Raw genomic sequence first — 27,130 nt, forward strand, 5'->3', positions numbered from 1 at the left:
ATCCCAATTGCTCTCAAGATTACATTACATTAAACTGGTGTATCTCATCCACTGCCCTACGTATTTCAATGTCATCTTATAATTTTCCTAGACATCTGGTCACAAACAGATCCTAGAGCTGGTCATGGTGGCACATGCCTTTAATCCCAGCACTTGAGGGGCAAAGGCAGACAGACCTCTGTGAGTTCCATGCCAGCCTGGTCTATATAGTGAGTCCCAGGACAGCCAGGGCTATGTAGAGAGACCCTGTCTCAAAAAAACAAGACAAACAAACAAACAATTCAGTTCCTAGAACTTGGAAGATGACTTGGCAAGCAAAAAGCTTGCCATTTCAGCTTGGGAATCTGAGATCAGGAACTGTGGTTGGCAGCAAAGACCTTTCAGAAGACTCTTTAAAAAACAGGCACTCAACATTTCCCCTGTCCACAGCCTCATCTTCAGCTGTAGCCTTGTTGGGGTCAGAGGAACCTTCTAGCAACACCAAGGGGGGGTGGAGGACATCCTTCTAAAGGATATGGGAGATAGCCCTATATAAAAGCATAGGAATGAGCTATAGAACAAAAGCATCCCATCTAAGGACTCACTGACTTCATCAAAAAGTTTCTTAAATGTGCAGACAGTTGTTTATTTATGAAAACCTATCCTTACCCCTTCCTCAGACCAGGAAGTTGGAACCCTCATGTTTTGTCAATGGTCGTAAACTGGCCTAACATCATGACAAATATTTTGTTTGTTTGTTTGTTTTTCAAGACAGGGTTTCTCTCTGTAGCCTTGGCTGTCCTGGACTCACTTTGTAGACCAGGCTGGCCTCGAACTCACAGCGATCTGCCTGCCTCTGCCTCCCAAGTGCTGGGATTAAAGGCATGTGCCACGCCTGGTCCATCATGGCAAATCTTAACCAAGGGGATAAACCACAGAGAAAATTTGCTACAATTTGCTATTTTCAAAAAAAAAAAAAAAAAAAAAGTCTCAAAAAAGTTTTGGTACTGGGACAAGAGACTTAATGGATATCAATTACTCAGCATGTATCTACTACAACTCATGCTTATGCAGAAGAAAACAAAACATCTATAGATTCACAGAAATAAGATTTGTGTTAAGATAAATTCATCCTAAAAGGTTGACATGAGTATGACTATTGCTCCTACCCATTACAGTTTTTTTTTAGGCCAACATTCATCTTTATTGTCTATATGTTCCCAGTAGATTAAAGATTTAAACATGTATCCACAGTTAATGTTCATTACTTATATATTATTAAATATTTCACAGATGTCATGAACTTTGCATACTGTTTCACAAGGATTATGGAATTTCATTCCTCAGAGAATGTACCACTGGAGATCAAATCTTGTCACACTGCTGGTTTGTAAAGAAAATACATTTTATTTTATTTTCATTTTAATGTTTTTATTTTTAATCTAAATTATTTTTTAATTTGTTCACTTTACATCCCAATCATAGCCCCCTCCCTCGTTACCTCCCAGCCCCACCCTCCCTCTCTTATAACCTCTCCCTCCCTCCCCTAGTCCTCAAAAAATGGAACCCTCCTCCCCTAACATCTGACCTCAATCTATCAAGTCTAATCTGGACTGCCTGTATCCTCTTCCTCTGTGGCCTACTACATCTGGTAAGAGGGTCGACGTGCTTACTATGCACGGTCCTTGGTTGGTGCATCAGTCTCTGCAGCACCGGTCTCCTCTGCCTAAATTTGTTGGTTTCATTGGCCTCCTTGTGGAGCTGCTGACCCCTCAAGGTCTTTCTTTTTTTTTTCCATTTTATTATTTTACTCATATTACATCTCGATTGTTAGCCCTTCCCCTGTTTCTTCCCATTCCTCCCTCCCTCCCACTTCCCCCCTTCTCCCCTCCCCTATGTCTGTGATTGAGGGAGACCTCCTCCCCCTATATATGCTCTTAGAATATCGAGTCTCTTCTTGGTAACTTGCTATCCTTCCTCTGAGTGCCACCACGTCTCCCCATCCAGGGGACGTGGTCAGAAAAGGAGCACCAGAGTTCATGTGAGAGTCAGATCTCACTCTCCACTCAACGGTGGAGAATATCCTGTTCCTCGGCTAGGTCTTGGTAGGGGTTCGAAGCTTACTGCCTATATTCTCCTTGGTTGGTGCCTTAGTTTGAGGAGGACCCCAGGACCCAGATCTGCCTGTCATAAAGTTCTTCTTGTAGGTTTCCAGAACCCTGTGGGTCCTACTATTTCCCTATTCTTCCATGCGTCTCACACCTAAAGTCTCACTAGGATATCCTCTCCTCTGACCCACTTTCTTGGTAAGTAAAGAGTTTCATGGTACGTATCCCTTGAACTAGTGTTTTGATATAAGTGAGTATATACCGTTTGTCTCTTTTTGCTTCTGGGTGAATTCACTCATTATGATAATTTCTAGATCAATCCATTTGTCCACAAATTTCGGGAATTCCTTGTTTTTAATAGCTGAGTAGTATTCCATAGTGTAAATGTACCACAGTTTCTTAGTCCATTCTTCTACTGAGGGACACTTAGGCTGTTTCCATGTTCTGGCTATTATGTATAAAGCAGCTATGAACATGGTTGAGCATATGTCCCTGTTGTGTGGTAGGGCATTTTCTGGGTATATTCCAAGGAGTGGTATAGCTGGGTCTTGAGGAAGCCCTATTCCCATTTTTCTGAGAAAGCGCCAGATAGCTTTCCAAAGTCTACCCATTACAGTTGCTTCAGATCTCCCTCCAAGGTTAGAAGAGACTGAATTTATTACCAGTTCTCAAAAATGCAGCAAATAAATAAATTTTTTTAAATAAGTACAGAGAAAGAGACCCCAAAAATTACATTAAAATTAGAAACTCAGGCTGGGGAGATGGCTCAGTAGGCAGGAGCACTTACTTAGTCAGCAAACAAAAGAACCTGAGTTGAAATCCCCAGCACCTACACACACACTCACACACACACACACACACACACACACACAAAACACTAGGTGCTCATGCACACCTGTGACTGAGTCAGTATTGGGGGAGGAGACAGGAAGATTGCTAGGGCCTGCTAGCACCCCAGCCTAGCTCCAGGTTCAGGGAGAATAGATACATAGCACAATAGGATCAGCTACATGAGATACCATCTAAAAACATAAAATAAACTAAACATCTGACAAATGCGGTGGTAGATACCTATAATCCCACATTCTAGGGGCAGAGGAAAGGGACCACTTCTAGCCAATGCAGATGTGCAGAGGTGGTACAGGACTTCCCCACCACCACCACACACAAAACTCATAGTAGTACATACCTGCAACTCACCACTAGAAAAGCTGAGGTAGTTTGATATTAGCCTGGATAACATAAGACAATTTAATCCTTCGCTCCAAAAAAGGCCCCAAAAACAAAGACAAAAAAGTAAAAGAAGAACAAAGAAGAAAAAGTTGTAGTTGTTGTTGTTGTTATTGTTGTTGTTGTTAAAAGGGGGAGTGGGTGGCAAGATGGCTCAAAAGGTGCTTGCTATGAAACCTCAGAATCTGAGTCTGATCCGCAGAACTCACATGGTGAAATAACTGACTCCCAGAAGTTGTCCTCTGAGCTCTACACCTGTACTGTGGCAATCCTTCACCCATGTTTACACACAAGAAATAAACAAATCTAAAAAAAAAAAAAATAGAAACTTGCTGTAATAGCTATTCTTCAATATCAACTTGAATGGATTTAGAATCATCAAGAAACTACAACTCAAGCCGGGTGGTGGTGACACAGGGAGGCAGAGGCAGGCAGACAGATCTCTGTGAGTTCTAGGCCAGCCTGGTCTACAGAGCTAGTTCCAGCCAAATATGTTACAAAGAGAAACTGCAACTCTAAATGTGCTTAAGAGGGTGTTTCCTGAAATGTTTAAGCAGGGAAGACCCATCCTGAAAATAAGACAACATTCAATGGACTTCCCATTATCTCTACTGAATAAAGGAGAAAGCATCCATCTTCCTGATTCCTAGCTGTGAATCCAATGACCAGTCACCTCATATTTCTGTCACTAATAGTTTCCTTGTCAAAGCAAATTTCTCCTTAAGATGGTTTTGTCAGATATCCTATCAAAGCAACAAGTAACTAATGCATTTGTTTATGAAAAGGCTTTGAAAAAAACAGTAAGAGCTAGCGATGTGCATAGCTCAATTGTAGAGTATGACTGCTTCAGCATCAACAAAAGGGATAGAAGAACACAAAAAAGCCACAAACTGAAATAAGATATGTGTAACATATACAAACAAAAAAGGAATGATGTTTTGAGCATAACAATGTCTCATAAATCAGCATCAGAAAAAAATATGTCCTAGGAAACAATCAAAGTGAGCCATGTGTGGTGGTGGGGCATGCCTGCAATCCCAAACAATCAGAAGGTAGAGGCAAAAGGATCAGGAGTCCAAGGCCATCGTTGGCTACCTAGCAAGTTCAAGACCAGCATGACCCTGTCTGAAACCAAAAACAAAAGGATGGAGAGATGGCTCAGGTGTTTAAGGGTGCTTCCTGTTCTTGCCTAGGACCTGGGTTTGATTACTAACACCCCCACCAGGCAGTTCACAACCCCTATAACTCAGTATCTCTCTCTCTCTCTCTCTCTCTCTCTCTCTCTCTCTCTCTCTCTCTCTCTCTCTCTCTCTCTCTCTCTCTCTCTCTCTCTCTCTCACACACACACACACACACACTCTCTCTCACACAGAAACACTGAAACATCAAAGGGTCCACAAACATGAACAGAGATGATTAATTTCAATAGTAATATGAGAAACATGTATTAAAATCAGAGGAAAAAAATTTTTTGAGACAAGGTCTTACTACGTAGCTTTGGCTGTCCTGAAACTATGAAGACCAGGCTAGCATTGTATTTAAAGTGATCTGACTGATTCTGCAGCTGAGTGTTGGGATTAAAGGTGTGTGCTACCAGGCCAGAGAGAGGGAGATAACATTTCATAAAACAGGTCTGCCAAAGATATATAAAAAAAAAAATCAAACAAGTGTGAAAAATGCCAGATGTGGAAGCATATACTTTTAATCACAGAGCTTGGAACACAGAGGCAGTTGGATCTCTGTGAATTTGAGGCCAACTTGGTCTACATAGTGTGTTCCATCCCTGACAGCATGAGGACCTGAGTTTGATCCCTAACATGGGGTTTATAATCAGTATGGAAATAAATTCTGGGGTGTGTCTGAAAGATTCCTAGATTTGGTTGAAGTAGAAAGAGCCACCCTAACTGTGTGTTGTCCCATCCTATAGACTGGGGTCCCAGGCAGTAGAAAAAAACAGAAAGCAATCTGGGCATGGTGGTGGACACCTTTGATCCCAGCACTCGGGAGGCAGTGGCAGGCTGATCACTGTGAGTTGAAGGCCAGCCTGGTCTACAAAGTAAGTCCAGGACAGCCAAGGATACACAGAGAAACCCTGTCTTGAAAAACCAAAAAAAAAAAAAAAAAAAAAAAGAAAGAAAACAAAAGAAAAACAAACAAAAAACAGCAAGCCGGGGCAGTGGCACATGCCTGTAATTCTACAAAAAGAGTTCAATACAACTGGCCAAGGCTACACAGAGAAACCCTGTCTTGGAAACCAAACAACAACAACAACAAAAACCAAAAAGCACACTGAACACAGGCTTTGTGATTCCTAATTATGAATATGTGATCAGCCTCTTCCTGCTTCTGCAGCCAAGCCTTCCCTGCTAAGATAGACTACTATATCTCCTGGAACTGTTAGGCCAAAATCTACCCTTCTTAAATTGCTTTTGTCAGGTAATTTCTTGCATCGATTAGACAAGTTAACTAGTATACTTCCCAAAGTGGATTAGACAAGTTAACTAGTATACTTCCCAAAGTGGATTATTACTTAACATGAGTAAATTATACCTATATGTTAAACAAACAAACAAACAAACAAACAACCCCCCACAGAACTTTATAAGAGCTTCAGAGATAGTGCAGGAGATAAAGAGAATCTATTACTCAATCACGAGGACCAGAGTTCAGATTCCAATACCTACCCAAACTGAAAAGTTCAAACACACCTGTAACAGCAGCACCAAGGGGTCCCAATGTCCTCCTTCTGGCCTCCATAGACAATAACACATGCACATGTACATACACTACCATAATATATACATAGACACAAATGCACACACACATAAATAAAGCAAAATCTTGTTAAAATATGTAAGTTTAAAAAGTATATTACACTTTCCCTAAATATGAAAACTAAATAATGTTTTATGGAGGCTTGCTCATAAATATGGTCTCAATATGTAGCTCAAAATGGCCTCAGATTTACCATGTGACCCAGGCTAATGTTAAACTCAAAGTCCTCCTGCTTTCTGCTGAATGCTGGGATTATGGGTGTGTATCAGCACATCTGGTTTAAAACAAGTAGTGGTTTGAAAAATAGTGAGAAAACTTCACTGGGAGTGATGATGAAGGCCTTTAATCCCAGCACCTGGAAGACAGAAGCAGACAAATCTCTGAGTTCAAGGCCAGCCAGCAGATCTACATAGCCAGGGCTACACAGAGAAACCCTGTCTCAAAAAACAAAACAAAACAAAACAAAAGCTGAAAGCTTTCTAATAGTAGATAAGTAGGTGGGATGTGACAGTAGCATTGTAAGTAAGCACACTGTAATTTCTCAAGTTAGGCACTTATTTAAATATTCATCATTATGCATTTTATTTTTATCTATTTTATATGTACCAAATATTACAGATTTAAAAAGATAATGTCTGGGAAAACAATTGAGACGTAATCTGAATAAATTAATTAAATAATAATTTTTTTTTTAAAAACCAAAAAACTCTTCTCTGAGCCTATAAAAAATAAAAATAAAATAAAATGAAAAAAGATAATGTCTGGGGAAGAAGAAAAGGTTCAGTGATTAAGAGCACCAGCTGCTGTTCTAGAGGACTCGGGTTCAGTTCCCAGCACCCACATAGCAGCTCTCAAAAACCTGTAACTCCAGTCCCAGAGGATCCAACATCCTCTTCTGGCATCTGTAGGCACTGCACATTATGTGGTACACAGGCATATAGGCAGGCAAAATACTCATATACCTAAATTAAAAATAAAAGTTAAAAAATTTAAAGATTCTATCTTTTAAATGAAAGTGATTTTTCCCAAATTTATATTGGTAGTTTGTGTACCATTAAAAACATGTCCTGTCCCTTACCTGAAAAAACTTAAATAATAGGTAGATATTAGAAACTAAGCAGACACTTATTAATGCAATGAAAATTTCATAATTACCTCAAATATTAATTCCACACATGAATTCTAAAAATCAATTATGTCTTCTGATTTGATTACATTTGCTTTTATTTTGATTACACTGCCTCATTAGTATCTTTGAAAAGTAACCCAATGTAAATTTATACAAGAATATTTAATCACACTCCTTTACAGCTATTCTAGTAAGTTTTCATCAAGGTTAATAGTGTAACCTAGTTTTACAAATGACAATGACTTTTTAAAAATAATAATTTACTTTTATTTTATGTGCATTGGTGTTGGATTCCCTGAAACAGAGTTTCAGACAGCTGTGATCTGCCATGTGGGTTCTGGAAACTAAGCTCAAGTCCTCTGAAGAGTGGCCAATGCTTTTAACTGCTGAGCCATCTCTCCAGCCTCAACTACAACTTTCTGTTTGCTTGTTTGGACTTGCTTTGTAGACCAGGCTGGCCTCAAACTCATGAGCTCCACCTGCCTCTGCTGCCCAAGTGCTGGAATTAAAGGCATGCGCCACCATGGCAGGCTCCAACAACAAATAGAACGCATTTACAGCATCTATTTCATGAAGTGAGACCCTTGTTTATGGCTGCCATCATTTCGGATGAATTAGACTACAATAATCTGGAATCCAGTTTTCCATTAAATTATTGGTTCTCAGGTACATACATGTATAAAACATCCATTTACTTCCTACTGTCTACTTAGGCCTACTGTTTCCTAGCAGCTGTTACTCAGCTAGCCAATACAAGAACTGCCTCTCTTTAACCACCATTTTGCATGCACAAAGAGATGAGTATCTCTTTAGAAATAATTGCAGTAGTCTTCCTCTCTAGAAAGCCTGTCCACAATAGCCTAACACCAAAATAGTCCTTTTCATTAGTATTGTTAGCCAAGCAAGTAATATAATAGGGCTGAGTTTAACACTAGAACAGAGAACTAACAAAGACATGGGTCTACATTCATTTCCAAACATTCAGGCCAGTGTATAACTAAAAAAGTGTAACTATCAGCCAGGCATGGTGGCGCACGCCTTTAATTCCAGCACTTGGGAGGCAGAGGCAGGCAGATCGCTGTGAGTTTGAGGCCAGCCTGGACTACAAAGCGAGTCCAGGATAATTAAGGCTACACAGAACAGAGAAACCCTGTCTCCAAAAACCAAAAAAGTAAAAATAAAAAATAAAAAAAGCCAATGAACAGATTTTTTCAAAAATTGTCAATATTCTTGTTCAAAATTCAAATTCATTACTACTAGTGAAAAAACAGAATTTGGTGCAGAGTGCAGTCAAACAGAAAGAAGGTTTGAATATATACTCATGAGAATTGAAAACATATCAATACAAATACGAAGAAATTCAAAGCAGCATTATTCACAACCAAGAAAAAGTAGGTGAGGAACAGATACACAAAATGTGGTATATCCATATGATGAAATATTATTCATCCTTAAAAGAATTAAGTACTGATATAAGGATGTAATAGAACATTGAAAATATGCTTTTAAACAGTTACATCAGAGCATATATTGTGGGCCCATTATAGAAGCTAGACTTGTTCAAACATCCTAACCTCCTACCACAGTCTATCAGGATTACACGTATAAACACAAAATTCAGTTGTGTTATTTCAATTATGTGAAATGTAATTTGGCAAATCTGGTAGAGAAAAGTAGATCTCGGACTATCGGGTGGGTATGGGAAGCAAACTGGGAGGAACAGCTGAAAACCAGTTAAATGTATACTCCAAGATGATGGATTTTTATATGAATTATCTTTATTTCAATTTTTATAAGAAAATGACAAATACAAGGGACAGAGAGAACAGTATGAGCAAATCCAGAAAGCAGTGGAAAGTCATCGAAGGTCTTGAGTTATTTATTTGTAAAATATCCCTCTACTACTGTACAGAGGAGTACAGAAATGGGTAAGCTCATCTATTGCAATGGTACAGATAAATATAAGAGCACTAGCTTGGACTTGGAAGGTATTGGTCATGAAAAAGAAATGGGAAGCTATTAAAGACACCTTCAGATATAGAAATTATTGTGTTTGCTGAAAGAGTAAATGAAGAGAATGAAAAGGGAGGGGTTGAAGAGATAGCCCAGTCAGTAAAGTGCTTGCCATTCAGGCACTAGAACTTTGATTCTCAGAACCCAAGTGAAAAGCCAGGTGTAGTAACATATTCTTGTAATTTCAGTGATGAGGAAGTGGGGACTGGTGGATCCCAGAAACTCATTAGACAGCCACCCAGCCTGCCAGTCTAATAAATTGGTGAGCCCTAGGTCCCAGTGACAGACCCTGGCTCTAAAATAATGTGAGTGGTTCCTAAGTAATGATACCCAAAGCTAACCTCTGTCCTTCACCTACATATGCATCTGCACACTTATGTGTACTCCACTCCCCCACCCCGACACACACACATAGGGACAGATATAACAGAAAAAGAAAGGGAAAGAAATAACAGTATAAAAGATTGCTACTCTGGGGCTGGAGAGATAGCTCAGAGGTTAAGAGCACTGCTTGTTCTTCCAAAGGTCCTGAGTTCAATTCCCAGCAACGACATGGTAGCTCACAACCATCTATAATGAGATCTGGTACCCTCTTCTGGTGTACATGCAGGCAAAACATCGTGTACATAATAAATAAGCCTTTTTTAAAAAGATGGCTACTCCATTTATTACTAGTACCACGGGGAATAGTACTATTTATTAAATCAAAGAAAAGTAGAAACTCAACAAATATGAAAGAGGCAAAAATGACTTGGACTAGAACGCCAATTTTGAGAAAGTAACACCAGTTTGGTGTAGTGATACATTGGTCATAAAAAGAAATCACAATTGATGCTCTATTCTTAGAATGACATAGTCTTGAATACCTATTCATAGTCATGTTATCTAAAGGACCTGAAACAGAAGTGTTAGAGAATGTGATCTTAAACAAAAGTTTGACTCCCAGTTTCAAAAACAAATGACCACCAGGACTAAAGAGACGGCACAGCATTCAAGAGAGCTTGTTCCTCTTCCAGAGGACCTGAGTTCGATTCCCAGTACCCACGTGGTGGCTCATAACCATCTCTAACTCCATGAAATTCAACACCCTCTTCTGCCCTCTTGAGGGCATACACACACACACAGAGGCAAAACACCCATGCACATTAAATAAATAAATAAAAAGAACAAATGACCATCAGCAGTAAAGATAATAAATCAATACCCTGGACCTATAAAATTTATGAAGATATCTACCCATTATTTAGGCCATACAACTGAGGTAGCCAATCACATAGTTTTCTGTGAAGTAGTGATTTTTTTTTACCTCAAATATGAATTTCATTCCAGTCTTCATTTTACTGTTTCAAATCAAAAGAGTAGAACAATGGAGTCATGGATTTCAGAAATAAGTTTATGAGAAAATTTGTACAGTTGTAGAGATCTAAAGCTTCCTGATATCCAGTTTTATTATCACCTTTTATAAACCAAGGAGTGAAAAGCAAGGGTGTATTCTTTATACTATGTTATGGACTAGATGTTGGTGTCCTTTCCCTCCCAAATTTACACACTGGAGTCTTAGCCCTCATTGTGATATTAGGAAGAGACTTTGGAGGGATTAATTACGTAATATGGGTAGAACTACAGCAAACTGTGTTAGTAGTATTCTTCATCTAAAGTAAGAGCCAATGCCTCATTCCAAATGTCTACTCCATATACTATTCAAGAGGCCATATCTGTGATCCCAACACTGAGAAGGTGGAAGCAAGCACAATTAAGAGTTTGAGACCAGCCTGGGCTATACGTATCTCTGACTTAATCAATTAGTCAATTAATCAATCAGATACTGATGACCTATTGGCTTCATATGAAGATTGATCTTATATGTATATCTTCTGTCTCAAGAACAGAGCTTCTACCTTATAATCCTCTATAGCCCTTAACAGGACATGAATATTCAGGTAACAGCTTATGATTCATATAACATTTTCAGAAAAGAAGCCCAAGCTAAGCACAGTGGCACATACCTACACCATCCTTGTTACTTAAGAAGCTAGAGCCAAACCCCCTTGCCCACCCCCATCGTGTGTGTGTATGTGTGGTGGGGGAGGGAGGGAAGGAGGGGACAGTAAGAGAGAGAGGGGAGGGAGAGGGAGGGAGGGAGGGGGATGGAGGAAGAGGGGGAGCAGAGGGAGGGAGGGAGGGGGATGGAGGAAGAGGGGGGAGAGGGAGAGAGAGAAACTTTGAATCCTCACCTTGTTCAATCCAGGAACCGCTGCTTTGGTAAGTGGGCTTCTGGAGATTCTCCTGTCTCTGCCTCTAATCTCCCAGTATGGTTGCACCGGGATTGCAGACTCTTGAACTACTTACTGCACCTGGCTTTTGTGTGGATTCTGGGGAATCTGAATTCAAGCACTTATCAAGTGCTTTTACCCAGTGAGCCATCTTCCCAGCCTATGTTTTCTTTAAAATGAAAAGGAACTGGAGTAAATTAAGTTGTGAACTATATTACAGACACCTTAATCCACATTGTCACAAGTAGATTAATTGTGAAGCTTAAAGGGCATCCCCACCGCTTACACACAGGTATACCTTACATAATCTTCTCTATCGAGCTGTTATTTATTTGTGACAGTTCTCTACTGGTCTCCACTCCCTGATGATCTACAGGATTGCTGTAGAATTGTTACTTTTCCTTTATAACAACAAACAGCCTGAAACTTGAGACTAACCAGAAATATATTTCTGAGGATTTCCCTGATTATGCAACACAAACTCATCCTGAAATAAAACATTTATAAATAGTGCTTTAAATTTATTAGCCCAAGAATATTTCTCTCTCCGTGTGTGTGTGTGTGTGTGTGTGTGTGTGTGTGTACAAGTACAATAAAAATATTCATCAGTGTGCTTGCTATGTGGAATTATATTGCCTAAAAGGATCTTTATATTTACTGCCTATGAACTAAGATACGTCTGAGATGTGAGAAATGTGCAAATGAATTTTGGGAACATGGACAAATATATGGAGCAAGGAGAGATCTGGACAGTTATAAAAGTTCAAATGGAAATCCACGAACTTGGTGATACTCCAGAGAGGAAACCAGCAAGTGTTGATGCTAAACTGGCAGAAACATCAATACTTCCTGGCTCCCCCACTGAGTGCATCAATTTACTACCTGGCAGGTTGCTCTTCTGCTGAAAGTGACAAACAGGAATGCTGACAACAATATGAAAAGAAAAGACTTATAATTGGGAAGCATAGTTGTGGAAGCAGGGAAAAGTTATGATTTCTATTAGTATCAAATACAGACTCAACTCTAACGCTCATTAGCTTACTGACCTTGGGGAAGTAACTTTCTTTCATTGTCAACATTTCATAGCACGCTTCAAACAAGGTTGAGTGCAAATCCTTCATGATCTGCACTCTGCCCCACACTCCTAGTTTGGGATATTTGAGACAGGGTCTCTAGAACTCAATGTATATATATATATATAGCTGAAATTGGTGTTCTGTTTTTTTGCTATAGTCTTAGCATTAAATACTAAGGGTCATCCTGAATTCAAATAAATTATACTTAGCCACAATGAGTAAAATGACATAAAGCAGATGGGCATGCCCATAATCCCATCACTTGAGAAGCTAAAGCAGGAGGATTCATAGTTCGAGGTCAGCTTGGGCTAAATAACGAGTCCAGGTCAATCTAAACTATAGACACAATCCTATCTCAAAAACAAACAAAAGTAATACAAAGGTTTTCTAGAGTTAACACTGCATCTTCGGTTTTCAAAGTAGAGCTGATATGTTAGTGACATTAGAATAGGTGTTAGCAAACCTACTTAACAAAAAGCATGCAAATGTACTTTAAATTTTTTTAAAGCTAAGGATAGCATATTAATTACTGTTCTATAAAATGCCAAGAAAAGGGAATGAGTTAAAGGTTCTCTTTCACTCGGTGTGGTGGCACACACCTTTAATCCCAGCATTTGGGAGGCAGAGATAGGTGGATTGCTGTGAGGTCGAGGCCAGCCAAGTCTACAAAGTGAGTCCAGGACAGCCAGGGTGACACAGAGAAACCCTATCTCAAAAAACCAAAAAGAAGGAGGAGGGGGAGGAGGAGGAGGAGGTGGTGGTAGTTTTGATTTTTCCAAGAATACTGGTGAAGATTACTGGACTAGAAAAAGTAGTCACATTAATGCTTCAAGAGGAGCCTAAGAAATGATACCAGCTTGAACCAGGTAGATCCTATTAAGTATAGAACATGATATCAATGATAGTCTGTACATTAAAAATACAACCAACTGCTAGGCACAGTGGTGCACACCTGTAATCCCAGCATGCAGGGAGGGAGAGGCAGGTGGATCTCTGTGAGTTCAGGCCAGCCTGGTCTACAGAGTGAGTCTGGGACAGCCACGGTGACACAGAGAAACCCTGTCTGGAAAAAAAAATTACAATCAACTTCCTAAACCAGATATTAGTAGTCTAATACCATCTAAACACTGCATCTTTTATAATCAAGAAGACAGCCAAACCAGCAATCCATCTGTACACTGCAGGAATTGAGGGACTGTCTGCCAATATGGATAAGGGCATCCTGTGCCCATATCTGCAGTGCTGAACACTCATTCATCATTAATCTGCAGTATTATTAACATATGCCGCAGCTCCACTAATATGTTTGCTTCATGATTGCTGCTGATCTTCATTTACTTCAGGTGAGAAAATAAACCTTAAGTGAGAAGGCATAAACTCGTGAAGCATACCCAATTCACTTGGAAAAGTCAGAACCTTCTTCCATCCAACAGGAGAAAGCGCCCCATCTCAGGGATTTCAGACAATAAAGCACTACAGATATATAGGAAACTCAACATCAGGGAGAAAAAAAAATGTGTTTGTATCTTGCATCCTATATGTCTGCCCTCTTTGAAAGAACTGATCAACCACAACTGATACGCAACCAGCCTTGAGTTTTTCCACTCAGTATTAAAATTCGCAAAACAAGCTAATTCATTGAACATCATAAAGACAAAGTGTTTCTTCCAGAGGCCACTGGTCATACTGCCTCAGAGAGGTGGTCCACTAACCCTTCTGTCTGCCACAGGCACCAGGCACATGGGTGGTACACAGAAACACATGCAGGCAAAACACCCATACCCATAAAAACTAACTTTAAAAAATATTAGAAAATTGTTGTTCTGGCATACACTTTTAATGCTGCAACTCAAAACGCAGGTAGATCTGTATGATTTAGAAACCAGCCTGGTCTACTTAAGTAGTTTCGAGGCCACCCAGGGCTACATAGTGAGACCCTTTCTTTAAAAAAAAAAAATGAAGGGAATGAAAAGAAAAAGACCAGAGGCACAAAGAGATAGCTTAGCTTTAAGAGTGGTACCTGATTTGGAAACATGCCTACAGGTATCTTTTTTTTGCAAGATGGAAGCTCTGGGATAAAAGAGTTACACATAAAACTGCTTTCCCATCATAAAAGCCTAGAAGTACCAAGGTTACCTGGCAAGACTCTTTCAAGGTAGGGAAGGAAGGGAGAGGAAGGGGGGGGGAGGGGAGAGGATGGGGAATGGGAGAAAAGACATTGATTTATCTTTTTTGCCAAGTTGCAGTGGATCATTCCTAAATAAGTTTCTCATTTTGCATAAGGATCAGCCTAAAAACTATTTTCAAAAGAACAATTTCCTAAGCATATCAAAGGTATTAGTTGCAGCCAAATTTTTATCTGGCATCAAAGCCACTAGAAAATAATAAATCATATAATCTATTTTTAGTATTAATACAAATAGTAAGTACATAACATTAGCTTATTCATAAGGATCAAATTTTGTGGGATACCACAAATTAAACAAGTACAGTCATCATGCTTTCTGTATATATTATGCTACATTATATATTATATATTATGCTATATTATGAATACAATAAAACATCTCAGGATAGGCATCTTGTCAGCATTGCTTACAATATATCACCCAGGACCTACCACAGTACCCACCTAGTAGTAGGTGCTTAGTATTTGTTGAATGAAACAATACTTCCAATACCATAAAATGACTAAATCACTTACAAAAAAACATATTATGGTCAGTATAGCTTCAGCATTTGATGTATATGCTGTAATTTTTTTCCAGACAGGGTCTCTCTGTGTAGCCCTGACTGTCCTAGAACTCTGTAGACTAGGCTGGCCTACAACTCAGAGATATGCCAACCTATGCCTCAGAGGCCTGGGATTAAAGGTGTGCATCACCACAGCCAGCACCACAGTTGCAGCAATTAGAAACAGCTAATTGGTACATGATTTATCCCCAATACCTACAAACTGGAACTCCCCATTCTTCAATCATCCTGAACAAGAAAGGGGTTTAATATAAATCACTGCTCATAAGTAAAGATTATTATCTATTTGAAACATTTAAAAGCTGTATTCTCAAGCTATTCATTAAACATCTAAATCATCAATTCATTAAACATTAAGGTCAGGCACAGTGGTGCACGCCTGTAATCCTAGCACTCAGGGAGGCAGAGGCAGGCTGATCAAGGCCAGCCTGGTCTACAAAGCAAGTCCAGGACAGCCAAGGCTGCACAGAGAAATCCTGTCTAAGGAAAAAAAATCTACATTACTAAGTACCAAGCATAGCATTAAAAGCTACCCACAATTTCAGTCTAGAACAGCCTTTGTCTATTGGAGATTCTCCTCAAATTATCTAGGAAAATTTAATCTATTACATACAATATGTGCCCTAGGGATTGGGGCTTAATCTTTTCCCACTGGAGAAAGACTAGTTTAGAAAGCTATATAAATTAAAAAGGAATTATAACAAATGTGATGTGGTAAAATGGTCAACTGTCAGACTCACAAGTGCCAGAACTATCTGGTAGATCCCAAAATGTATAGATCTTTGTTAGTTATGCAAATACAAAATTATTGCACCCCACACCTGCAGGCATATTTCAAAACATAGCAAAATAAGATCAGTATGTTTGATACTTGGCAATGTCAGGACAAGTTTATTAAGGAAATGAAACAGAAAAAATTCTAATTACCCTTATAATTTCACAAGAAAGCTAAGAACCTTCCTGCTCCTGGAACAAAAAGCAATTATGTGAATTATTTTGTTAATTGCCTCTATTCGTACTGTTTAATTAAAGTGGCCTTACCCTGGACTCAAAGTAATAAATTACCTACCTATTTCATTAATTTTTATTTTGCATTTTTAGCCTTATTTAAAATTTACATTCTTCTTGATGCAGCTTATTTTCCCATTTTCTTTGATAAGCTATTATCTGTATAGAACCAATGCAGTTTGAATACTTCTAGAATCAGTGATACAAATTTATTCTCATTTTCCCCACTACCGTTAAGCTTTATTATTACTGATTTCTACTGTCAAATATCCCTTCAACAAATTGATAACACCCACTCAACATAATCACTTTGTCTACTTTATCAAGATATTTTATTTGATTCTTTAGCAAGAAATAATTTAATAATCTAAAAAGGAAAAATTTATGACAGACTGTCAGTAAGCCTTTAAGCCTATGGATTATAAAACTTTATATAAGACTATAAAATTCCTATAATCACTACAGATTTTATTAGAAGACAGATGACATCAAAGTCCATGACTCCTAAATTTAAATTTCATCTTAAATTTCACCTAGTCCAGACTTCTAATAAAATATGTACCTTTGAAGCAAAATAATTGAACAGGAAAAGCTATTATTACCTATTTGTTGTTTTTATGGATACGTTGACTAGGAACAAGTAGTGAGTGCTATTAAGACACCCCACAGGCCTAAATCCCAAAATGCTGTACACCAAATTCACTATTCTCCTTTTATTCAAAACTGTCAGAACCTGGGCATAGTAGTACATATCTGTAATCCCAGCACTAAAAAAGCTAAAGCAGTGGGTTGAAGAGATTTCAAAGCCAGCCTAGACTACGGAGCAACAATATCCACAAAAAGAAATAAGAAGCTAGGTGTTACGGTACATGCCTTTGATCCCAGGACTCCAGAGGCTGGTGGTTTTCTGAATTCAAGGCCAGCTTGGTCTATACAGTAAGTTCCAGGACAGCCAGAACTATATAAGAGATCCTATCTCAAAAACCAAAAACAAACAAACAAGCAAAACCCCACCAAAGGCTGTCAAAAGGAAACGGTTACTGGCAAGTGTAGAAAAACACCTACAACCCAGCACTTTGAAGACAGAAGCAAGATGGGGAATTCAAGGTCATCTGTACTATATGAGACCCTGTCTCAAGTTTTTTTTTTTTTTAAGTTGTAATACATCAGATTTAGGACAATTATTAGTGGCAACTATGTCATGTTATAGTCTTTAAAATGTACAACTAATCACTATTTCTTTTAGTTCAAAAAAGAGGAGCTCGGAAAAGGAATGACATTTCAAAAATGACTCAACAAACAACTGATATGGAAGATGATGTGATTTCTAAGTGACTCTTACCTCCTATACCAGGTTTAAGATAAAAAAAAAGCCTTGATTTAACATGTACTCCTCTATTTTCAATGACCAACAACTACAACTAAAACTACTATAAGTTATGTAACATTCAAAGTCAATTTCAGATGCATATGCCTGCCAAAAAAGCATAACTGATTTTGAAAGGAGTCATGGCCATATCTCAAAAATATTAAAATAATTATAAGGATAACACACAACTTGGGTTACATCTACTGGGCTGTGTAAGTCTGAAAGTTCCAATTAAATCTTTAATTTACTGATCTAGTGATTTAAATGTGTGTACTACTAAAAGAATATGCTCCTTGTAGATGACAATAGGACATGCTTTACTAATCTAAGGGACTTAAAATTGACCCGCCCCATCCCCCAAATTTAAAGCCATTTTTAGCAGTGAGATTTTGCAGTTCAATTCCTTGCTCTGGGCCTAGGGCTCATTCAGAATTCCTAAGAACCTTCCAGCTTATGACACTGGAACCAATTCCCAGGCTCATCCAGACAGAGTTATGAGGTAAAATGTGTGCAGTTGGACATCTGAGTTGAAACAATAAGGTCAAAGCTCTCTTTAGTATAAGCAAAAAGTGAGCCTCTGCAGAAATCCTGGAAGAGATGCAAAGTACCAGCAAGCTGGCACCTCAACAACCGCTGCAAATTCTACTGCATGCCCTAGCTTTATGGGCCAGCACTGCTTAATTTTTACAGCTACAATGCAGATCACTCTTAGCAAAAGAAAACCAAATAGGAAGCGCTTTTGGATCAACATTGGTTGTTTAATTTCAACTGTCTAAAGCCTTAAAAAAAATGAGGATGTCAGCATCTTAATTTTATACTAATGAATTTAATATGATCTGGAGGCCAGTTATTTTCTAACATATGAGTGCCATGTGAAAAGATTACCCTTTTTGCTAGGCATTACAATTAGCTTTTTTGTCACCTTTCCCTTTTTATCACCCCAAAACAACACTTCGAAATCACGAGAACCTATGTGAAACAGAACTCAGAGGTATAATGCTCTTTTACAGTCTCAGGCTAAATGTGAGAACAAATGGTAGTCACTTGCTTCAGCAAAGCATCTAGCACAATCCATTTCCCCATGGCTCTTGAGAGCCCTGATGTGCACAACCTAGACTGCTCAGTGCTACAGGTAATCATCGCCTCCACCTTCTTTGCCTGTCTGAGTAAAATAAACATTCAGCAAAATCTTAACGGAGTATTATTATGCTGATGATATCCTAAAAGGGAATGCACTAAGTATATTTATTAAGCAGGGGGCATTTGTGAAAGTTTCAAATGTGGGGGGGGGTGGTGGATGACAGCAAATTTATCCGACCTAATAAAAATAGGTCAGCAATGATTTAATTAAAAATAATTCCACAAAAGTTACCAAATTGTCAAGTTCTTAAATCTATCCTAAGATGGAAAGGGGAAGAATTTTTTCCAATAACTTTAGGGGGGGAATCAAATCTTTAGGATGAATGCTTTCTTTAACATCCCTGGCAGAAATAAAACCCTATTCCCGCCACCTCCTCTGGAAATTAGGAAAGTTGCTACAAACAGCCCGGTATAAGTAAACTGCTCTACTTTGCTCCGTTCTTAGTACCCTCTGAGTAAACAGGTTAATCCAAAAAGTCAATAGCAGCCAGAAATCACTGCCTGTCCCCCATGCCAAACTCCCCAAAGAAATTCAAGCCCTTTCCTGCGGGCTTGGGAGGGGGGAGAAGGTGGCCAGAGGAGGTCAGCTGCCATTTAGATTCCAAGGCTAGAGCAGAAGGTCCTATGCCAGGCTTCAGATCCAGGCTCCTCAACGCTGGCGCAGCCTCCCCACTGTCGCTGCCGGCCCCAGCCCACCCTGGCTTTGGTCCTCGATTTTGATCTGGCCCTCAAGGTGAGCTGGGGGGGGGGGCTGAGTCCTCAAAGTTTGCCTGGCCTCTGGTCAGCCCGCCTGGCAGAAGCCGGGGCGAGGCTGAGTCCTGTTTTAGCCTCTGGCTCTCTTGGCCCCCTAGCTCTTCTTTTGGGCCAGTGACAGGTCTAGGTTTACCTCCATGTGCTCGTGGCAGAGGAAACAAAAGAAAGCTTCCTCCCAGATAATCAAACGCCATCTTCCACTAATTGGGAAACTGAGGGATCCCTGAGGACCCCCCCCCACCTCCGCCCCGAGTTCCCTGAGTCTGCTGCTCCAAAGCGATCCCCAGTCTAGAGGCAGAGTTCCTCAGAGCCCCGGGAAGCTTAAGCTGAAAGGTCTTGGAGCTGGGGTGGGACACCGAGAACCCCACCTGCCTTCTCACCCAGACCACCCGGAGCAGCTTGCTTCCGTTAAAATGGAAATGGGGAGGGGGGAAAAGGGAGGAGCGTCCCACTTGTCCCCTCACACATCGACTAGGAAGGAGCTAAGGGGACCAGAAAGCCAGCCACCCCCGTTACGCCTGGAACCGCAGCCAAGTGTACTACTCACCAAACGATTGAGGGTCCGGCGGAACATCGCGTCCAAGGCTGCCGGGTGCCAAGCTGGGCTCCACTGGGCTGTCTGGGAAGGCGCGGTCCACAAACCACACTGCGGCGTGGGCCCGCGGCGCAAAGCGGACAGCTAGCTTCGCAGCCCCGCCGCCGCCGCCGCCGCTAACCCGCCGCCTGCCCTCCTCTCCTCTGCGCGCCCCCGCCCCCGGCCGCCCGCGCGCTCGCCGCCCCGCCTTCCCCCGTGGCCCGCCCCCAGCCCTGGCCCGCCCGGCCCGGGGGCGGCGGCCCCGTCGCTCCCCTTATCTGGCCCCAGCACCGCCCAGGCGCTCCCGCCGCAGCCCGCCTTGAAGCGAACCCGGCGCGCGCGGGGGAGGGATGGTAGACTAGCGTTAGGCTCTCCCTGATGGAGGGGGCGCTCCAGTTCCCCCCTCCCCTCCCCGCCCCAGTCAGCGCCCGGCTCAGCAACCCGCTCCTCACACTCTTCCTGGCGCTGAGCCCCCCGCCCGACTCCCCGCTCGCTACCTTCAATGGACGCCCCTCCTGAGCGCCCCCGCGCCTCGCCTGACACTGCTCCCAGGTGTCTTGTGAGGAGCCACGGTCTCCCTCACCCCGGCCCTAACTCGTCCGCTGCGCCGCTTTACTCGTAGTCCGTCGGCCCCGCGCTTTTGCACAGCACTTCTGGCTGAGAAGAATCTCGGTGCGGGCCGCCTCGAGGCCGCCGGACGCCCCCGCTTCCTGACTCAGAGTGGCGGTTCTCTGAGAAGGGAAGACTCGGACTAACGGGCGACTGAGGAGACCCCTAGCGCGGGCGGGGCAGGGCGCGGCGCGGGCGGCGGGAGTAGTTACAAAAGCCGCCCCCTCCTAGGCTACAAACCTGAGAGGTACCCCTCTAAGCTCCCAACTAAGCGTCTTCGCCTTCTCGTATTTGGGGTTTCGTTTGGGTCCCCCCCCCTCCTCATTTGGGTTTTCTTTCTTCGAGCTACCCCACCTAAACCCTCTTACTTCCACTTTCTCAGGGAGGTTGTAAAGTCGGGCTTTGTGTCGTGGCTGCTGCGCAGCGGGGCGGGATTTCCCTGCCACCCTCTCCTAGATCACCCGCCCTTTTCAATGCTCCCAGTGCACCCTGGGGATTGTAGTCCAACGGTTCTATCAGCCTGCTACTATGGGCTGGGAGCTCCCCCACATGCCCGCTTAGGGTTTGCTCACACAGTTGTAGAAGGAAACTGTGGGGACTATAGGGCTGAACCAAGGTTCTTCTTACAAGCTGCGTGCGGAAATCAGAAACACTGGGTGGATTCTTAGCTGTGGGAAATGTGATAAAAACGATAAATTACATAAAGCCCAGCATGCTGAACGCCTTCCCCAGAACTCAACATTTATTTATGCAGCATGAAATTCTGCTCGCCCTTAACTTGCTAACTTACAATTGAAATATACAAAAGTTGAAAACGTAAAATGAAAGCTTAGTCAGGAATTCCCTTGAGCCTGGACAGTTTCTCTGTGCTCCCACTCATCCTCTCCCTCCTTTTTTTTCCACTGCCCTCTGAGGCGGGGCCCTAGGCTGAGAACTTTAAATTCTTCTATAAACATAGTAAAGTATTAAACAAGTGGGAAAAGGGGGTTCTGTACTAGAGTCTGTTCCCCTACCAGCCACTCCCTTAACCTAAGTGAAGCCCTGAAGAGCTTTAGGGCATTTCCCACTTTACCCCCTGAGGTTAGATTTCAACAAACATTTACTGGCTGTTTGCTTCCTAGAAGCTGGAAACAACAATGTGTTAAAAGACCTCCCCAGCAGGCTGGCCACAGTGACATTACAAAGTCCAAACACGTGAAAACTACAATGGTTTCTAATGCCAAAGGAAAAAGAAGAGGTTAATATTTTTACAAAGGGTCTGAAAAAGCTTTCCTGGAAACCATGAAATGTTCACTGGGCCAAGGCTATAAACGGGGCTGCTGGAGATTAGCCTAGGCCTTGGAATGGGGGAAGGCTTTGGAGGAGGCCAGGGGACAAAGTCCTAAGTAAAGAGGGAGAGGTCAGTTGGAAAGTACAAGGCAACCTAAGAAAAAGAATGCAGCAGCCAGTCTGTGAAGGCAGGAACCAGGACACATGCAGGTGGGGCATTACAAATGAAAGCTAAAATCCCAAAGCATCCTTAGAAACAAGCTATGAAGTCTGATCTGGTTCCTGAGATCAGAGAGGAGCCCAACCACAATAAACTGCCAATACGGGAGATTTAAATTCATTCCTAACTGGTCCTAACTGCCTAGAGGTTAAGTCCGTTTTTACTTCCGCTGCTATGACTCCTCTGTTTCCTTAAGGATATGTCTAATGACTTTTAAGAAATCTTTTGTTGTTGTTGTTGTTTTTCGAGACAGGGTTTTCCTGTGTTGCCTTGCCTGTCCTGGGATGAACTCTGTAGATCACGTTGGCCTGGAACTCACATGGATCTACCAGCCTCTGCCTCCCCGAGTGCTGGGATTAAAGGCATGTGCTACCACAATCAGCTTTTTAAAGAAATCATAAGTTTGCATTAATTAGATATTAGGATGCTTAATTTGTTTTAATCCTTAAAATCTGTTGTTACACAGATCTAAGATTTTGCTGTCTACTACCCCAAAGAATTGCTTTTAAGTAGAGTTGGTTTTTTCCTGGCTTTGCTTTCATTGAACACAGTAATTAACTTCATTAGCTAATTATTTGTTGAATAACTTTTATGAGAGGGACACTATTCTGAATACTGGAATGGGGAAGTGAAGGAAGTTATCAGCACTCTTTCTGTAATGTGCCTGGGAGGAATGAAGGTATTAAAAAGACACACTTGTGTCTTTCAACCTGACTATATCACATTTTTGAAACTGTGGTTTTCAATGAAAAGGGAATTTGCCCAGGAATCCCATACTTAGTGAAGGAAAAGCCCCCTGCCAGAGAGAGAACTTGTCCAGAGAAGAGATGTTACACACTTCTAACAATTTATCAAGCACCTTACAATATGATACGGAAGTGCAGACAGTCGTGGGATAATAGGTCAGTGTTAGGTGGGACCACACTTTGACTGAGACTGCTATAAGGTGGATGGCCTTTAGGGGAGAGGTATTGGATTTATTTGTCCTTTATCAATGTGACCACATTTAATAAATCTTTTGGGGGCACAGGGTTTCTCTGTGTAACAGCCCTGACTGTCCTAGACTGGATTTGTAGACCAGGCTGGCCTTGAACTCACAGAGATCCACCTACCTCTGCCTCCTGAGTGCTGGGATTAAAGTTATGTGCCACCATGCCCATGCCGAGCTCGAATAAATCCTTTTCTGCTTTCCACTTTTAATTTGGCTCTGTTAACTGCCTCATTAAGGACGGGTGGACAGATCTGCCTTGAGTCACAGGTTGTAACCCCCAAGTCTGATAACAATCCAGGCAGAAGTCTAGAATCTTTATCAATAAAATATAAACTTTTCAACAAAATAAGGAGTAGGAAACTAATTCAGACAGTTTGGGGTGGAAGTTTTTAATGGTGAATAATTTTTCCACATCTAGTTTTGTTAAACAGAAGGAGGAAAATGTACTCTGCTTATAGATTAGTGCAGATAAACTTTAAAAAACTGGACACTCAAAATTATCTTTTCAATCTTCTCTAACACTTGTTTTTTGTTTGTTTGTTTTGTTTTTTGTTTGTTTACTGATGGTTTAAAAGCAGTGATTTTAAGGTCCCTCAGGACATAGTAAAATTGTAGCTCAATTTCATTTGTGATTAGAATTCCACTGTCTCTTCGCTCTTTTAATTTATTTCAGCACAACACCTATACTCATGAGTCCTAATTAATTTGCTTCACTATAAAAATGCAATTCCAGCCAGGTGTGGTGGAGCACGCCTTTAATTCCAACACTTGAGAGGCAAAGGCAGGTGGATTGCTGTGAGTTTGAGGCCAGTCTGATCTACAGAGAGAATCCAGGAAAGCCAGGCTACACAGAGGAACCCTGTCTCGAAAAACAAAAACAAACTGTGCATACCAAAACATAAGATTTGTGCGAAAGCAATTTTCCCTATCTCAAACTCAACCTGAAATTAGAGTTACTCTCAGAAACCTCACACAAAGTCAAACTCCTTTGTGATTTTTTTTTATTATTTTTTTTGTTTTGTTTTGTTTTAGTTTTTGAGACAGGGTTTCTCTATGTAATCTTGGCTGTCCTGGACTTGCTTTGTAGACCAGGCTGGCCTTGAACTCACAGCAATCCGCCTGCCTCTACCTCCCGAGTGCTGGGATTAAAGGCGTGCGGCACCACGCCCGGCGTGATTTTTTTTAATACAAGAAGAAAATATTTTTGTTCTTACAGTGCCTCTTCACAGTTTCCAAAGAAAACCTAGATGTCGTGGATAACTCTGAAAAGCAAACCATCAGCTAGCATTTCTATTCAGCAAACTCCATAAAGAGAGCTACAGAAACTAACTTCCACCTGCTGAAACTGTCACAGCCAGTAATGGTACATAATGACAACTTTTACGGAATGTCAGCTGACTGCAGCAGAAGCCACAGTTTCCAGAGAATTCAGGAAGGAGCCTGACCTCTTCTCAACTGGACTAGAGATAAAGCTTGAAGCCAGCGATCCAGTTGCCTTACTTCCAGGCAAAGCCCCCAGGAGCCCTTCTCTGTCTTGACTCCCATCCCATGTCTTCTGCGCCTTCCCACTTTCTACTTTAGAAGATTTCCAGAAGGAATGCAGAACCAATGCTAGACTACAGCAGGCCTGCCACCTTGTGAGGGAGATCAAATGGGAATACAGTAAATCCGGCCCGAAGTGAATAGTGAGGAAGAGTTACATCTTCCACTCAGTCCTATAATTTAAAACAAACAAAACAAAACAAAAAAAAACAGGCAAACTGTTACTTTAGAATCTAAATAGCCCATTATTAGCAAGTTGAAGAAATTCAGCTGCTCTGTATACTGAGCTTTCAGACCCATCTCCTAAGAAAATGTTTGCATATGCAAAATGTTCTTTGTTGCAAGGTTGACCTTGATGTTTAAGAACAATTTTGTCCACATTACCCTTCCTGTTGATCCTTTCCAAATCACTGTTCACATGATAACTCCCCCCCCCCAAATTTTTAGAATATGGATCATATCACTCCCTCATAGTGGAATGGTGATTGTTCATGCCTTGTAATCCTAGTTTTTGGGAGGATGAGGCAGGGAAATTGCCTTTGGTTCGAAGCCAGCTTGGCAGAGACCCTGTCTCAAAATACTATAAAATCACTTTCTTTCTTATGATTTTTCAGGGGCTTCCCTTTGCTTTTTAGCAAAGCAAGAACCCTCCCAAATATCACCTATAAGATCTTGAATTCTCTCTAGCGTAAAATACGCAACTGTCCCTCTGACATACCCGGCTCGGTGGAATAACTTTGAGTTTCCCAAGCTCTCTTTCTTCCGATAGCATTTGCATAGACAACCTTCTCTGCTGGAATGCTTTGGCTTGTCCTAGATAGTCATACTTCATGTCTTAGCTTAAATGTTACTTCTTCAGATGAGATCAGGGCTCCCTATTCTTGTGCTCCAAATAGCCTATATTGATTACAGTTTCCTAGGATACTGACAGATGAGGTTCATAAACATAGAGAAGATGGCACAAGTCCAAGGGGACTGAGGATGATCTCATACAGTTTGGCTTTCAAAAGGGAGAAGCAGATGTATTCTAGTAAGTATTCATGCTTTGAAAGGCAAGCAACGTTCTAGAATTTCCCATTAAAAGGATGGGGTCAGGAAGCAAGAAAATGTCCCAACTCAGAGAAACAGCAAAGATTCAGAAGTAAAAATGCTTCACTAAGTAATATAAATAGACATGTACGGAGGAACAGTGACTGTACACTGAGCAATAGTAAGTAGTAAATGGTGTGTGTGTGTGTATGTGTGTGTGTGTGTGCTTGTCTGTCCCTGTGTGTCTGTGTGTTTTGCTAGTAATCAAATCCCAGGCATCATTAAGGCTACACAAGTGCTGTGCCACTAAATTAGCCCACTATCCCGGTTACATCCTAATGATATAAAATTTGAACCTCCATTTTTAGAAAGCTACTATCGTATACATTTCATCAAATAAGAATATAAATCGATGCCGGGCGTGGTGGTGCATGCCTTTAATCCCAGCACTCGGGAGGCAGAGGCAGGCGGATCGATGTGAGTTCGAGGCCAGCCTGGTCTACAAAGTGAGTCCAGGATGGCCAAGGCTACACAGAGAAACCCTGTCCCGAAAAACCAAAAAAAAAAAAAAAAAAAAAAATAAATATATATAATATATATAATATATTATATATTATATATAATATATTATATTATATCTCGAGAAAGAAGACATGGGACCCAGAAAACAGGTATAAACATAAAAGAGAAAGAGAATTCTCAGGGTGATAATGACTGGAAATGCAAGGCAAGCAGTTCTGTTGGACATCCAAAGAGACTAAAGGAAAGAACAAAAGATAGAAGATCTAGGAGGAACGTGTTTGCCTATATAGGAAATAGTATTAAAAAGAAAGGATTTATAGCCCGATGAAAAACTAACAAGAAATTAATGATAGACAACCACTACTGGAAGTAACACAAACTCACTCTTTTTTTCTTTTTGGTTTTTAGAAACAGGGTCTCTCAGTGTTAGCCTTGGCTGTGCTGGACCTGCTTTGTAGACCAGGCTGGCCTCGAATTCACAATGATCCACCTGCCTCTGCCTCTGCCTCCTAAGTACTGGGATTAAAGGCATGCAGCACCATGCCCAGCTTTAAAAAACCAATTTTTAAGTCCAAAGGAAAACAGAAATTTGCTCAAGAAAATAAATCAGTCATAAAACAACTTGACTTGGCTCCACAGTGATAAAAATTTACATAGCTAAAACTATTTAAATCTAATGTCAGAAATGGGGATATAGCACAGTGTTAAAGTGCTTGCTTCTGAGGTTATTGATAGGATGATGGCAGAACAATTAGAAGAGAGCTGTA

General features: G+C 41.1%; 1 protein-coding gene across 7 annotated transcripts in view; it reads right to left on the reverse strand.

Moving 5' to 3' along the window:
* Atp11c (ATPase phospholipid transporting 11C) overlaps positions 1-21,085 on the reverse strand; it is a 168,187-nt gene extending 147,102 nt beyond the window's left edge. For 4 of the 7 annotated variants that reach the window (XM_051141295.1, XM_051141294.1, XM_051141299.1 and 1 more), the window contains exons 1-2: positions 20,155-20,333; positions 3,527-3,623 (exon numbers count right to left, since the gene is read on the reverse strand). In XM_051141295.1, coding sequence (XP_050997252.1) covers positions 3,527-3,598 — 72 coding nt within the window. In that variant the 5' untranslated portion in view covers positions 3,599-3,623; positions 20,155-20,333. Of the gene's footprint in view, positions 1-3,526; positions 3,624-20,154; positions 20,336-20,678 lie in introns of those variants that run through there. The other 3 variants (XM_051141298.1, XM_051141297.1, XM_051141296.1) reach the window with 3 other exon arrangements.
* Positions 21,086-27,130: the final 6,045 nt, after the last annotated feature.

This window comes from Acomys russatus, chromosome X, assembly GCF_903995435.1.
Source record: "Acomys russatus chromosome X, mAcoRus1.1, whole genome shotgun sequence".
Classification (NCBI taxonomy): Eukaryota; Metazoa; Chordata; class Mammalia; order Rodentia; family Muridae; genus Acomys; species Acomys russatus.